Below are 15881 nucleotides of genomic sequence, written 5' to 3'. Positions count from 1 at the left end.
CAGTGTCTCTTAGATGGCACAGTTAACCCCCCAACGTATGAATATATGTGACTTTCAGTTTTTATAGGAGTCTGCACCTGACGCGTTACAGACTTTATGTTCTTAAAAAGAAGCCAAACCCCGTCTCCCAACCCCACAAATTGATTTCAAACTTGCAAGCAGAGGATACTATCTCTCAATGGATGCTTTTAAAAGCTAGGGCACTTCACTCTAGAGATAATCAATGTCTTTGTTAATGCTTCATTTTGTTCAGGTGCCATCCATTCTGGTCAAAGTGTTAATTAATCTATATATGTGAAATCATGTGGATGAGAAGGAAATTTTGTAGTGTGAGGCAAATTGGCAGGGAGGTTAGCTCTAACACTTGGAAATAAACAGTAATATGATGGTCCAAACTATTTGCCACGATCCACTGCAACACTGTAAAGCACAAAGCTTCCTTTTTGTACCCAATAAACTGTTAGGAGATCTCTCAGCTTGCCTAGAAGATCAATAGTTAATCTTTTCCCATACACTTGAAAAAGAAAATCCCCTAAATTCTCTGAAAGAGATATGATTTAAGATGGTTAGAATGAAATGAATCATGACTATAATTAGAGGAGGAACTCATTCATTCATTCATCCATTCTTTGAACAAATTATTCAGCACTTACTCTGGGCTAGATACTAGACAACAGAGTAGATACGAAATGAATTCTATGACTAAGCAGAAATGACCAGAGTAAAAGCATCCCTTTTCCATCTGAGACTTTAAATATTGTATCACAAAATGAGAAAAACAACTACCTTTCCCCTTGTATCTTTCTGCAAGCCAAGAGTTTTATGAAGACTCTAGTATCAGGGCAGAGTGGCTGTGGGGGAGTTGGTGGTCATAATAAAAAAGTCAGAAATCTGTAATGCAGGCAAGGCATGGTACCCTCAAATGGCCTGAAGACAAATGGCTTGTCATTAAGACCTTGGAACTTTCTAGAATCTTTGAGATTTGTCATGAAATTTTTCTCCTCCAAAACTTATATTTAGAATTTGGAGCTATTTTTATCCTGAGACTTAGGGTCTAGATCTGTTACACCTAAAACCCAACAAGACTTGTGTTAGGCACACAAGTGGCTAATCCTTCATGTGAGTTTTTGCCACGTTTGCATGGCAAAGGCATTTCTTAGAAGGTGGAGGTGAAGGCAAACATGGAGGAGCCTCAAGAAGGAAGTGATCTAGGTTGAGTAGAGCAGAAAGCAATGGGTTGTAGTTAAGAATTATTTATCAATGAGGAGTGCTAAGCCCCCTCTCTTAAAGCCTTAGACTTAAAATGGCCTAGTTTCAGGAAATGCAACCAATCCTGGTCCATTATTTAGTACTCACTGCTGTGCTGATTTGGGGACTTAACATTGTTATCTGTTGGAATTAGCTTTAGGGAAATAATAAAAACAGCTAACATTTACTGAATGTTAGCTATATGCCTACTGTTTCTAAATACTTTATATTTATTAACTAATTTCTTAGAACACTTTTTGAGGTAGTTTCTATATTACTACCATTTTACAGATGAAAAAACTAAGGCATAAAGTAGTTAAATAATAGGTAAAAGGCCATACAGAGAGCAAGTGGGGAAACAGTAGATTACACAGAGATGGAGGCCTTGATTAGAGAAGTCCTCTTTTTTATCTTGGCTTTCTTGAAGATCAAACTTATGTGTTTCTCGGTCAGAATGTTATAATTATACATATGGAATATTTGCTAATATGATAAGAGAATCGTGCTTCCTATTATGAGCTTTGTGAATGGAATTTTGTCACAGTTGTAATTCAAGATTGGGAAATGGTGTGTACATTTCCTTGAGAAATTGTGTGTGTGTGTGTGTGTGTGCGCGCACACACACACAATTTCCTAGTAACAGACAAACCCAAATTTTACACCATGTCATACCTGAAGATACATGTACCAGATCTGAAAATCTTTCAAAAAACTAGAGGTTACTGAGTATGACCAAAATGCAGTTTTTATAATAAGACTTGTTCAGGAATGATTTTTGCTAGAATCAGCTTATTTTCTTCTATTATCTATTACTTTAAATTCTATACTTGCACAGTGCCTGACACATGGTATGCATCGAGTAAATATAAGCTTCCTCAACGTCCAGAAGAAGCCATGTTGGTGCTATAGGAATCAGTGACAAAGATTAACAGACATTTCTTAGAAAACAAAATACTGTCCAGTTTGAAATATACCTTTGGAGCAGTTTGTGAAAATGACTTTGTACTGAGGGAATTTTCATTTGCAGCATTATGGAAACAAATAAAAGAAAACCAAATATATTTTGTGAGAAAATGTTCTTTTTTAAAGGTACAATGAAACTGTTGAAAACACAGGAATAGTCATGAGGCTATCAGTAATGAGACAGGAAAAGGCATTTCAGCCTTGTTTTCATTTTGCAAAATCATCTATCACCGAAAAGCGGTTTGAATTATCTGTCTTGTTTTCAATTTTTCCAAAATATATTCCGACAAAATAGTCTGAATTGGCTATCTTGTGTTTCGATTTTTTTTCCAGATTTAGTTCTGATTATAGCCTTTTTTTTGGATTTAGATGCTTTCTCTTTGGGGAAATGAATAACATTAAGCTCAATCTTCTCTTGCCTCTGCAAAATGAACGTAGAAAACTTGCAGGGTCATCCATTATTTTTCTCATGGAGACCTTCTCATTTTCTTTCAGGCTGTTCAGAGCCTCTGGGGATGAAATCAGGACACATACAAGACTATCAGATCACCGCCTCCAGCATCTTCAGGACTCTCAACATGGACATGTTCACCTGGGAACCAAGGAAAGCTCGGCTGGACAAACAGGGCAAAGTGAATGCCTGGACCTCTGGCCACAATGACCAGTCGCAATGGTTACAGGTAATGATATTACCCGATTCGAGAGACCCCCCGAAAACAAACCACCAGAGTCCAGAGCCAAAGCCAAGCGGCAAGGGTCGTTTATTGCAGGTTCCAACCCGGTCCTCCGCGCACTCGTTGCCGGTGACACTAAGAGGCCCCGAGCAAGAATCTTACAGCTTCTTTTATAGACGGGCACAAACAAGTTAGGGATTTTTTTGAGGTTACAGAGCTGTTATTGGTTGACATTTAAATTTGAACACTCAGCAGAACTCGATTGGTTCCCGCCTTTATTTCAAACCATTCAGCAGAACTTGATTGGTTCCTGCCTTTATGTCAGACTACAACCGGGCGTGCCCTGGCTGGATTCGGGAACGGCGGGGAGAGGGGAAAGATCTTTTCTTTGCAGTTGTGAGTATACCTGGTAATTTTTCTCTTAGCCTCTCAGTAATATTTTCTAAAAACCGTTTCAACCAGCCACTGCTCCTCTTCCTTAGATTTCCTGTTGGTGGCATGAATGTTAGAGTCCTTGCCTTCATTCTAATTTACGTGTGCCTTCCTCTTTGGCTTACCTAAAATTGGTAAAACAGAAATTCCTTAGAAGCCATATTGTGGTGCTCTTTTTGCTGTGATGTTGATTTATAGATGCAGCAGACTGGACCAGATCACAATATGGACAGGTCAATTCAATCGATTATGAGAGCATTTGCATTTTAACTCTCCTCTATTCTAATGCTTCCTGTCAGTATGGGTTTGAAAGTGTCACAGCAGGATGGCAGACCACCTTGAAATCATGCTATTGACCTGCAGATTGTTCCCACAGAATCATGACTCCTGACTTATTAGCTCTTTACCTGTGGTTGCTAAGCAATGGAGCAATTTGATTACATTCTGATAAGAGAGCTTGCTTATAGAAGGGAAGCATAGATGCTGCAGTCTGTTTATCATTTGCAAATGAAGTGCAGTTATAGTCAGTGCTTTTTAAAAACAATCTTCTTGAAATGCATTTATCCTGGAGTACTTTTAAGTAGGCACAAATTTGTTAATGTCTTCTGTGGCAAAGAAAAGTAAGACAGCTTAATTCCATAATGAGGTCATTTTATTCCAAAGATAAGAGTTCTATTCTTATTGATTTTTATGCTGTATCCATGAGTTTCAAAACTGTGGTAATTCATTGCATTTTTGAAAATCACAAAAACAATTATAATAGCACCAAATGTCACTCCTCGTGGAACCAGATTTGCCATACCTGAGTCTGTTCTAAGTCCAATAGAATCTTTTCTGTAGAAATAGTCACTTTTCTCTTTATTTCCCTCTAATATTCTATCTGGATATTTATTGATCTGGAACTTTGTTGAGCTCTTTCATTAGCTATTATGTATTAAGGATAATTATGTGTGTTTTTCTCCTTTTAATGCTTTATGAGCTTTTCGAAGGTAGGTGTATGTGAAGACACACACACACACACACACACACACACACACACACACTCTATATTTCCCTTCTCACCATCCCCACTGCCAGCTCCCTGATCTAGGCCATCACTGCTTCACCTGGGTCTTGCAGAAGCCTCCTCACCAGAGTTTGGTATCAACTCTCTAAAAATCTCAAATTGTAACCAGTGTGATTTTTTTTTCCTAAAATGAGAATATGATTCTCTTACCCTCTTTCTAAAACCCTTCAGTTGCTCCCCATCAGCCTTGGAATAAAGTGCGGATTTCTTAGTATAGCCTGGAAGTCTTCACATGATTTGGTCCCATTTCATCTCTGACCACACTCTTCTAAATTTGTTTCAGTTTCTCAAACCAAATGTTCTCTCTTCCAATTCCTTTATACGTGTCTTCTTCCTAGGGGAAAGTAATGGAAAGAACGTCTCTATCCTTAGAATTCCCTGCCTTGTGTGGCTCATATCTTTCAGCTGCAGTTTGGATGCACTTTCCTCTGGCAAGGCTTTCCTACTACAAGCTCCATCCCATCCCATATCTGACTTAGGCTCTCTCCTGAATACTGCTGTGTCCTTAGTAATTCTCTCACTGTTCATTATCACACTACATTGGAAATTGGGTTTTCGTGTTAGATTGTTCGCTCTAGGAGGGATGAAACAACATTTGTCTTCTTTGACTTTCTCAACTAGTTGTCCAATACCAAACTGAATACCTGTTACAACACCTGATACCTGACAGGTATTCAATAAATATTTGCTGAATGAATGAATAAATGGATAAAGTGAATAGTTCAAAGTATAATTCAATTTATTGATTTGGACCTACACAGCATATAATGTTGGTCCCCAACTGGTAAGATACTCAAATTGTAAAATAATATTTGAAAAAAAATCTAAAATTTTATGTTAAAGATCTAGTCTTTATAATATAGGAAATAAATTTTCATAATACATGGACTTTAAGACATTTTCAAGTTCTTGAAGAAACCATGGAAAAACTTTCTTCCAATGGCAAATTAAAACTGGTTCTTTGTTGCTGTACAATATTTTAACTGCATTTAGCTAATATTATCTTAAGTCATAATGCCATGTGGAATAGGATAAAATATTTTATACCTCCTAAGTAGCTCAGACAAGCTAGTAGATTCTAGAAATATCCACATGAAAGGATTGCCAATGGCAAATTTCTTTAGAAAGATAAAATAAAACATTTTTTTACATGGATCAGGGTGTAATCTTCAATCTGAACCTCAATCCATCACTTTTTTAAGATGGCTTTCCAACTGTCTTCTTAAAGTCACTTGCATGCTGAAATTGATTCATTCTGTTGGTGACAGATTTTCTGTCAATTCAAGGACCACTTCTTCCAGTATATGTGTATTTTTTTTTGTTGTGTCAAAACATATGCAAAAATCTCCAAGGCAAGGTAAATTGACATCTTTTCTTATATTTATTTTTTTCTTTTTTGACATCATGCAAGGAAATGCTTCAGAATTGTGTCTATTTTTAGTGTTTTCTCCTCAAGAGAATATAATCTGTTCAACTATACCTTGTTATGCTTGTTAGTATGTTTGTTGAAGATGAGATTAACACTTTTATAGATAATGTATAGGGTGATTTTGTTTTTGAATTATTGATATACTCAGTTTTTGTTGAGACTTCTGAATTTATAAGTTTTAGCTGTGATTTTAACCAAGATGCATCAGTTCTGAGAAATAGGTCTTCAAAAGAAAGACCATGTCTGTCATTTAAATTCCCTACTTTCATTATTCATCTTCTGCTAATTGACTTTTTAAGAAATTTCTTTTATGCATCAACTATGCATATAACCCTCTAATTATGAGAGCTTTACTTTGGTTTAATAGATTTTTATAAAACCTATTCAGATAATATGGGGAAATACAATTATTGTAAATAAAATCCCAAAAACATCTTTTTGCCTAGTCATTGTGCATTTTAAGGGATTCTTATGTATTCTTTTAAAGAATTCTTATGTATTCAAATATCACTTTAATGTTTTATTCTGATTATTACTCTAAGGTTTCTTCCAGTCTCTCCTAAAAGGTCAAAATCTTAGCAGTTTCTCGAGCAAATATTCTTGTGTTATTTTTTTTAGAAGTGATCGTACCTGATTAATGTCTTTGAGCTACTGTTAATCATGAAATCATTATGCTATTCCTATAAAAACATGGCAAAAATGTGTTAAGTCCACAGGCAGTCTTAAATGAGAGACATTTCTCAGACCTCTGAAAGAAATGTTCTATCACTTTGATGTGTTTGATGTTCTCTAAAACTTTGAGCAAGAAACCCTACAGTGTGTTTTCCAAAAGCCTCTGAAGGTTAAATTATAGTTTCTGTCTTTCAGAAAATCTTACCTACACCTGAATTAAAAGCTTTTAAACCAATCATTACTGACTCATAGTTGGACATTCTTTTTTTTTTTTGTTTTGAGGTTTATTATTTAGAGTGATAGAGGATGCATGCATGCAGGGGAGAGGCAGAGAGAAAGGGAGAGGCTCTGAACTGTCAGCCTGATGCAGGGCTTGATCCCACAAACCATGAGTTCATGACCTGAGCCAAAATCAAGTCAGACACTTAACCGACTGATCCACCCAGCTGCCCCTAGTTTTGGACATTCTTCATATGTGGTTGAAGTAGATTTTAATCCCCTTTATAAAAATTAAATGACATTTAACTCACTGAGATCACTTAAGATCAGATGATTACTTTCTATGGTTAGTCTCTAAACAAACGACCCAGAAATTTTGTCATATTTTAAGGTGGATTAAATCAGACAAATGACAGAACAGAGGAAGCACATAGTAGGTCCCCGAAAATGGGTATCTCCCTTTTTTCTTTCTGGTGATTTGTATAATCTCAGGAGAATGTAATCTGATGCCAGCAATCATAACTAAGAATGAACATATGTATCTATATTCTTTGCCTCTTCTAGAGGGATTTTCCAATAAATCTATGAAATGTAAAGTAATATATTACTAGGTAAGTTGCAAACTGTGAGCAGTGTTAATGAATTATATACATTTGCATTTGCAAACAAAATATTCACATTTTTACCCAGGTAGAGTCAGATTTTTCAGCTCTTTACCTGGGAGTAGTAATAACAATATTAACAGCTTTAAATGAACATTATATCATTTGGCAATATTCTCTGCTGAAGTCATATTCTTACTAGAATGTTTATGTGTCTTTGTGGACATTTTCAGTGGCTTTTCAACAGATTGAGTAAATTCCCTTCTTATTTATGCTCAGATTATACAAACTGATTAAAATTCAGCATGAAATTGAGAATTTAATAACATTCTAACAGGAGTAGAAGCATTACTGATGATAATTTTATAAATTGTGATGAAATATTTTCATCTAGTATATGCAGCTGTACAAGGAGCACTCTAAAAATTAACTTGGATTGATTAAAAACATTTTTTAAAATAAGACATTCTAAATTCTCTTACAGTGAGTATACCATGTACGAATTCATTGCCTTATTGGTGGTGACTATAGAACTCGATAAGTTACCATCTATAACTGAATCTGCTAAAAACTTTTTCAGATTTCATAGAAGGTAGCCTAATATAAATGACTATCAGGAAGGAAAATGTCACCAGATCACCTAGGAAATGACCTTTTGGTCTATTTCACAAGACATTTGCTAATTTAAGGTAGTCTGCATAGTATTTCAACCAAATTAGTAGAATTAATAGAGTTGTTAGCCTGCACATTTTAGTGTTGACCTTTGTCAAAATTGCAGCTAACCCTCCACAGCTTTATTTCAATACTAATTTTGTGGAAATATGTCAGGAAGCAATTGAATTTAAGTTTTCAAGTTAAATAAAACTTATTTAATTTAGTCTGTTTCAGATTTTTAAAGGGGTTTTCTAGCCATAAAATGCATCACTTCTTTACAGCCATTAACTTCTCTTGCCCTCTGGACAATTTATTTACAGAAAAATTGAAGGGAAATTTTCCAAGGACCTGTAGGCCACTAGAAAACATTTGGCAATGTGAAGAAATATTCTGATTTCCATCTCACTATTCCAAAATTTAATTTATAGTGAGCAATAAGCCCACATAAAGGGTTCAGTTATAAAGCATATCTAAAAGAAATCAAGTAATGGCCCAATTTACGTACTATTGTGAACCAGCTTCCATCCTTCATAACATAACATATCTGGGAGTATATGAAATGAGTCAAAGGATGTCCATATGTGCTTGGAGCATAAATCATCTTTCTTTCTTTTTATTTTACAATATCAAAAGGAATCTCTACCCTCCAATTAGAAAAAAAATTGTAATTAGCAAAACAAAATTGAGTAGGATATTGACATAGCAAACACTTGGAAGGCAAAGAGAAATGCAACCAGAACTGATGAAGTACACTGAGTGCATAGTGTGAAGTCCAAAAATCTGGTTTTGTGGGCTGATAAATCATATCAGTGTTCTAGAACTCATTTTCTCTTGTTCATCTAAAATGTGGATATTATAGGGATGCCTGGATGTCTCGGTCAGAAGTGCATCCAACTCTTGATCTCAGGGTTGTAGATTTGAGCCCCACATTGGAGGTAGAGATTAATTTAAAAAAATAATAGAATAAAATGTGGATGTTAGAAAAAAGATACCACCCAGGCAACCTCTCCCTTCTAAAAAGGGAAAGGGACTCTTGGATGACTGAGTATCTTAAATAATGATTGACTAAGTCCAAAGTAATCAGAAAATTATCAGGACCACCAGCTAATTTCTGATGAAGTTAACAAAAAGACATCATATGATTGACTTAGTGTTGCAGATATAACCATCTAACTTAAAGTTACTCTTTTAAAAAGTTAACTTTGGGGGCACCTGGGTGGATCAGTAGGTTAAGCATCTGACTCTTGATTTTGGCTTAGGTCATGATCTCATGGTTTGTGGGTTCTCAAGGGTTAGAGCCTCACATGAGACTCCTTGCTGACAGTGGGGAGCCTGGTTGGGATTCTCTCTCTCTCTCTCCCTCTCAGTCCCTCCCCTGTTCACGTGCATGTGTGTGTGCACACACTCTCTCTCTCTCTCAGAATAAATAAATAAATATATAAAATTCTTAAAAAACTAAAAAGTCAAATTTTATATTACACATAGTATATTTACTTGATACCTAAAATAGTTCTCCTACCTTTCCACCTGTTCTAAATTTGAGTCATTTCTATGGGTTAGTGTACATCTCTTTATTAACAGTTAAAAGATAAGAATCCCCTAAGACAAAGCAATGAGACATATTATGCCATTATGAAGCACTAATACACTAGCAATGAATATAGCAAATCATGAAAAATGTACAAAGCAGTAGATTAAGTGCAATGTACAGTTTTGGAAAGCAAGCATCGATGGTACATAGAAATTGGATGAAGGCTTTGTGGTTTCAGAGGTTATTTTAAATGACTTCATAATTTAAAAATTCACATAAATATTTTTGAAACACCTACTATAGCAAAACACAATGCCAGGTGCAAGGAACTGAAAGATATGTTCAGCACTGTGTCTGCCTGCATGTATGACAACTGACACCCTAATTTTCGTGATTCAACATTCCGGAACCAATAAATAAAAATGGGGGAAATTGGATGCTTCAGCTTAGAACTATTTGAGACCTTTGAAAAAGTGAACAGCAGGACTTAGAATTGTGTGTGCATAACAGGCCCATTCATGTTTTTATGATAATAAGGATTAAGTGACTTCTGGTTCCTTTGCGTGCAAATGAATTTTAATTTTTGACATACTCGTTATCTTTTATTAACGAGATATAGTTTTAATGATGGTAACCATTCTCCTCTAAAAATATGAGCTGAAGGTATGCCAGTTAGTGAGACTTAGAACCCGGGAATACTGATTCAAGTAAGGTGAGCATTTATGAGGGCTTACATATCAGATGGGAATCTCCTTTAATCGGTGATCTTGTTTTGCCTTTAAAGGAACCCTCTCAGGGGCGCCTGGGTGGCTCAGTCGTTAAGCGTCCGGCTTCAGCTCAGGTCACGATCTCACGGGTCTCTGAGTTCGAGCCCCGCGTCGGGCTCTGGGCTGATGGCTCAGAGCCTGGAGCCTGCTTCCGATTCTGTGTCTCCCTCTCTCTCTGCCCCTCCCCCATTCATGCTCTGTCTCTCTCTGTCCCCAAAATAAATAAACATTAAAAAAAAATTTTTTAATAAATAAATAAAGGAACCCTCTCAGTGACTAAGTTATGTCTCTTTTCTAATGAGGCCACAGAGTGTCTGAGAGGCTTGCTGAAGATTGCAGGGCCAGTCAGCAATAGAAGAGGAACTTGAAATACACCAGGAAGCTTATGTGCTAATTTTTACTAAATATTTCATAGACTATTCAGTGAGTGAGGTGACTCCTTTTACCAGGGGATATTTGTTGCATCACGATGCCCTTTCAGAGCCCAGTGCTCACCAGCATTGCCGTAGCCACTTATCTTGTCTTGAAGGAGAGATGCTGGTATTTCTGTGGATCTAGCTTGCCTTTTAAATTTGTGGTTCCACATTGTAAAAATTTTATGCCCCTTAACAGTGATCATTAAATACACACACACACACACACACACACACACACACACTCACACACACACACACAAACACAGGCACACGTTACATATTTTAAAAATGTAATTCTTCAATTTGTTTGGTTTAAGATAAAACTGATTGGAAATAATATGGAAATTCTAGGTTTTCCTACAACTCAATGGCATGTCTGTGTACACAACCTACAGTTTAGAAAATGCTGTTCATTCAACACTCTTGGTCACAATTAAACTCACCTGGTCCAGTTGCTTTGGTTTATCCTAAAGACCTTTGTAATTTTTCCTCACAGCCAGTGGTACTATGATGACTAAGTCATTCAGTGTTCATTTACATTTATGATTAAGGTCTCTCATTTATTTATTTATTTATTTTTAAATTTTTTTTTTCAACGTTTATTTATTTTTGGGACAGAGAGAGACAGAGCATGAACGGGGGAGGGGCAGAGAGAGAGGGAGACACAGAATCAGAAACAGGCTCCAGGCTCTGAGCCATCAGCCCAGAGCCCGACGCGGGGCTCGAACTCACGGACCGCGAGATCGTGACCTGGCTGAAGTCGGAAGCTTAACCGACTGCGCCACCCAGGCGCCCCAAGGTCTCTCATTTATGAAGTACTTATCTGCTAGCTAATGTCAACATAAAATAAATGTGTTTATAGTAAATATCACATTCATTTTCTCTTTCACTATTGAACTAGCATTTCTGTAGGGAAAACATGCCTCTGTGAAGTGACTTTTACATCTCTAATGTCTTTGTGTCGTGCTACTATTATCGTTTACTGGCGGAGTATGTCTCCTAAAGAGTGTAGGTGCACCTAACCATGCCTGTTCCTGTATTAACCTTTGGTTAGAATCTTCTCTAAAATTTGTTAAGATGTGCATACAGACACATCTGCCCATAATTCCAATTAATCACCTTCTGGAATTAGTATGTACTTCTGATAAAAATAGATATGTTTTCAGGCAGTTCTACTACCAGAATTTAGTTCTCCTGACTACAGACTCAGAGTTTCCAAAAGGTTCTTTCTTCCGCAGTGAGATTATGAACTGATAAAATTAGGATAACATATATCACTCTTTCATCCTAAACATGCAGTCCTCTAAAACAAATTAAGTTTCTTTTCTCCCCAAATGATAAATTTTATGAACATTTCCCAAAGCGTACCCTGCAAAACACTCCTTCCATAAGTTCTTAAAAAAAAGATTCTGAACCGAAATATATTTAATAAAGCCTATATCCTCTTCTCTGTTCTTACTGATTCAGATGCATATTAACATAGGATCCTTAAGAATGCAATAAGAAAGAGATTTGTTTTATTTGGAGATTTTTAAACTTATTTGATTACTGAATGCTTTTCAAAAATAACTACCTTAACATCTCTAGGAACCACTATAGAATATATTCTGTACTAATTAAATTGCATTTCTGTTTACAAAGGGCTTTTCTAACAATTTTCACCGTATGCTTATAATAATCCGGGTACATATGATTACTTGTATAAAGAATTTATCTCAAGACATGAAAAAAATATATGAGAGAGTATATGACTTAATCCTATAAATGTCAGAACTTGACCCAAAAATCCATTTTCTCTATTTTTCATTGAGTGCCGTACTTCATGGCTATTTGCATTTGACATCATATAGAATGAAGTCTAACCTTAGCAGCCTTTCTTTCATGATTTTTTTTCACTACAGCCAAATATATGCAAAATATGTGTATTCGGAAATAGGGTTTCCAATTCACTGCATTCTTCTATTTTTGTGATAGGCCTACTCAATATCACAATTTCATCAATTCTATGTCCATAACTATACAAGCCATGCATTTAAAATTGCCTAAATGAATTCAAAGCATTATTTTCACTTTCTTTTCAGAAAAAAAAAATGTTTCCCATAAGCTAAAGTTAGCCTAGATGTACCTGGAGAATAGTTGACCCATGTCATGAGTAAAATCGACTCTACATTGGCCACTCAAAGCAAGGAAAGTAACATATGAACATTTTGATTATTAAGAAGTATCTCGCATGAGCTAAAGAGCTTAGATAGAGAAGTTTGCAACAGTACACAAATATCTAACACTGGTAAAAAAATTTTCCCTCATTTGTTGAAAAGTGTATTTGATAATTTTTTAAAACTCTATTTTCCCCTCACTTAAAGTAACAGAGGATCATCATTGAAACTTATCTTTAAATATATAATCTGTGAAATTCATCCTTCGGCAAATGTTCATACATTTTGGCTTTGCCTTATTTACGTTCACGGAGTAAAGTTCTCTTTCTTCGTTGCAATAAGAGAAGCTTTTATAACTGATGTACATTCAATTTTAATGTAGAATTCATATCAGAATAGTCCCTGTTTTGTAGTTAAAATGGGACACTAAACATGAGCAATAGACATTCTGTAGCGTTCACCACGGCTGAACAATGGGAACTTGGAACTATGGAAGCATCATTATTTTACAAATATGTTCCTTGCAGAATTTCCTCATTTAAGAGGTCAGATTGTAGTCTCTTTGAATAATATAATTGCTATTGTTCCATGAATCTTCTCTTCTACATGCTCAGTGGCTTTTGATAGAGAAAAATATAAAGGAAACAGGTGTGTGTGTGTGTGTGTGTGTGTGTGTGCATATATGTTCAATAGATAGATTCATTTGCCAATTTGCACTATTTTCTTTATACTGCTAAAAACAGATAAAAAACATTTCATCTAGGTTAGCCAATAAAAGAGAAAGAAACCAAGAGACATTTACCTGTAATCATTATTGATTAGTATCTACTTATATGAAACCTTGTTCTATGGTTTTAAAATACAAAATATAATTTTATAGATTGCATTCAAAATTGTATTAATTATCATTGTGAAATTGTATAAAATTATTACCATTTTCTATGCAACATAGTTAGGAAAACAAAATATGGTTAAGAGGGCTTAAAGAAAATAAAGTAAAGTAAAAGCAAGGGTAATTAAATAACTATTTTTCTAGTTAAACTCTGAGTCACCTTTCTCCCCTCTCCCAAAATCCTACCACCTATATGAGGGCTTTGTTTCTTTCCTGAGAAGCACTTAGTATTAATCCCCAAAGAAATAAGATTTGATGGCCCTTCATGTACCCACAGTACTCATCTCTTCTGTTAGGTATATGCCTGATAATGTAGAAGATGCTGTATAGACAAAATAAAGGGAAATAGGGGAAATTCTAAAAATAAACAGCTTTAAAGCCTTTAAAGGGAAAAAGCATGCCACCTGCTGCTTGTACCTTCTTGCAGGTTGGTATCAAAGTCATTTTCTCAAAGCGTGGTTTGAAGACCTACATCAAAATCAGTTGACATGGGCTGGCTGAAAATGCAGATTACCAAATCCCATCCACAGAGCTTCTGATGTTATTAGATCTGGATTAGGCATAGAAAATGTGTATTTTGGAATATATATATTCTAGGATTCTTTCACAAAGTAAAGTCTGAGAGGAAAAGAAATGGCAATTTATGGCTTGACTGACAAACATTTTTAGCTAGGGGCAACCGTTTTAATGGAACTTGCTTAGTTACTTTGAATTGAAAATGACTTGAGTATGAATCTTTTTTTTTTTAGATCTTTATTTTTTGAGAGAGAGAGAAAGAGACAGAGTGTGAGTGAGGGAGGAATAGAATGACAGGGAGACACAGAATCCGGAGCAGACTCCAGGCTCTGAGCTGTCAGCACAAGCCTGGTACAGGGGCTCAAACTCACAAACCGTGAGATCATGACCTGAGCCAAAGTAGGATGCTTAACCGACTGAGCCACCCAGGAACCCCAGATATGAATCTAATTGCAGTTTAGGATTAGATGTATCCTGATAGGATACTTCAAATTAAGGAAATGTCGTGGTACCAGTATGCAGAATCAAAAAATTCAGGCTTATATTGATCTGACTTTTATTAAATGAATGAGTCCAACAACAAATCTTTAGTTTCTCCTAACTACATAGTAAATAACGTACATAAAGATGCATACATAGAACCTTATCTAAAATCTAAAAAAGGGGAGCCGCTATTGGGTTTTGTATCTCCAGTGTTCTCTTGTCATGAGCCATATATATATATATTATATAATATATATATTATAAATATATATATATTTAGTATTAAACCATATATGTGTTTTTATATTATATATAATGTATATAAATTATATAAATATACATAAATATTATAAATATATATATTTAGTATTAAACCATATATATGTTTAGTATTAAAGCTCCAGTATATAGACTTATGGAACTTGAATTATCAAGGATTTTAATAATTAGTCCTTCAATATTCCTAATAATGACCATGAGATACTCCCAGTTTCTAAAGTACCACTTGCAGAGAGTGAAATATTTCAGTGAAGATGGAATATTAAGTTTTACTGTTTTTGTCTCATGGAGAGGCTTTGTTGAAAGTAGATGTTTGATGCATGTTGAAAGTCTGTTGAATAATATTTTCAAAAATTGTCAATGTATGTGCAGTTTATAGGTAATTTTAAACTAACTGATATATTTGGCAAAAAAATAGTATTTCACAACTGTTAGAGTGATAGACTCTATATAGCAAAACTGGGTTCAAACTCCTTCTCTGCCACTAATTCGTTGTGTGACTCTGACTCTACCTGTTAGTATTGCAATACTCTCATTTTCTAAACAGGAATAATAGTGTCTATTTTATAGGATTGTGTTAATATAGGTAAAGTGCTTAACATAATCATGATAAAAATATTATTTATTATTATGTTATTAATGAGAATAATCCAGTAACCAGCGAAACTATGTACATTGTCTTCTTTTATTTAAATTTACCGAACAAAATACTCAATGCTTAGTTAAGAATTCCAGGTACATGATGAAGAGCTTTTTGGTATAAGGGGGTTGCAAGTATTGCATAGGACATACTGATACATACACACACCAAAATGTTGTTTATCTGAACTTCAAATTTAACTGGAAATCTTGCAACTTTTTGATGAATCCAGCAACCCTATT

At 35.2% G+C, this 15881-nt stretch overlaps 1 protein-coding gene across 2 annotated transcripts in view; it reads left to right on the top strand.

Annotated features, from left to right (window-relative positions):
- The window catches only part of EDIL3 (EGF like repeats and discoidin domains 3), a 422774-nt gene that overhangs the window by 311299 nt on the left and 95594 nt on the right, over positions 1-15881 (top strand). For both annotated transcript variants that reach the window (XM_047877276.1, XM_047877267.1), the window contains one exon: positions 2707-2891. In XM_047877276.1, the coding sequence (XP_047733232.1) occupies positions 2707-2891 (185 nt within the window). The remainder of the gene's footprint in view (positions 1-2706; positions 2892-15881) is intronic.

Source organism: Prionailurus viverrinus, chromosome A1 (assembly GCF_022837055.1).
Source record: "Prionailurus viverrinus isolate Anna chromosome A1, UM_Priviv_1.0, whole genome shotgun sequence".
Classification (NCBI taxonomy): domain Eukaryota; kingdom Metazoa; phylum Chordata; class Mammalia; order Carnivora; family Felidae; genus Prionailurus; species Prionailurus viverrinus.
Note: the sequence above shows the minus strand (reverse complement) of the source record. Positions and strands in the feature narration are given on the sequence as shown.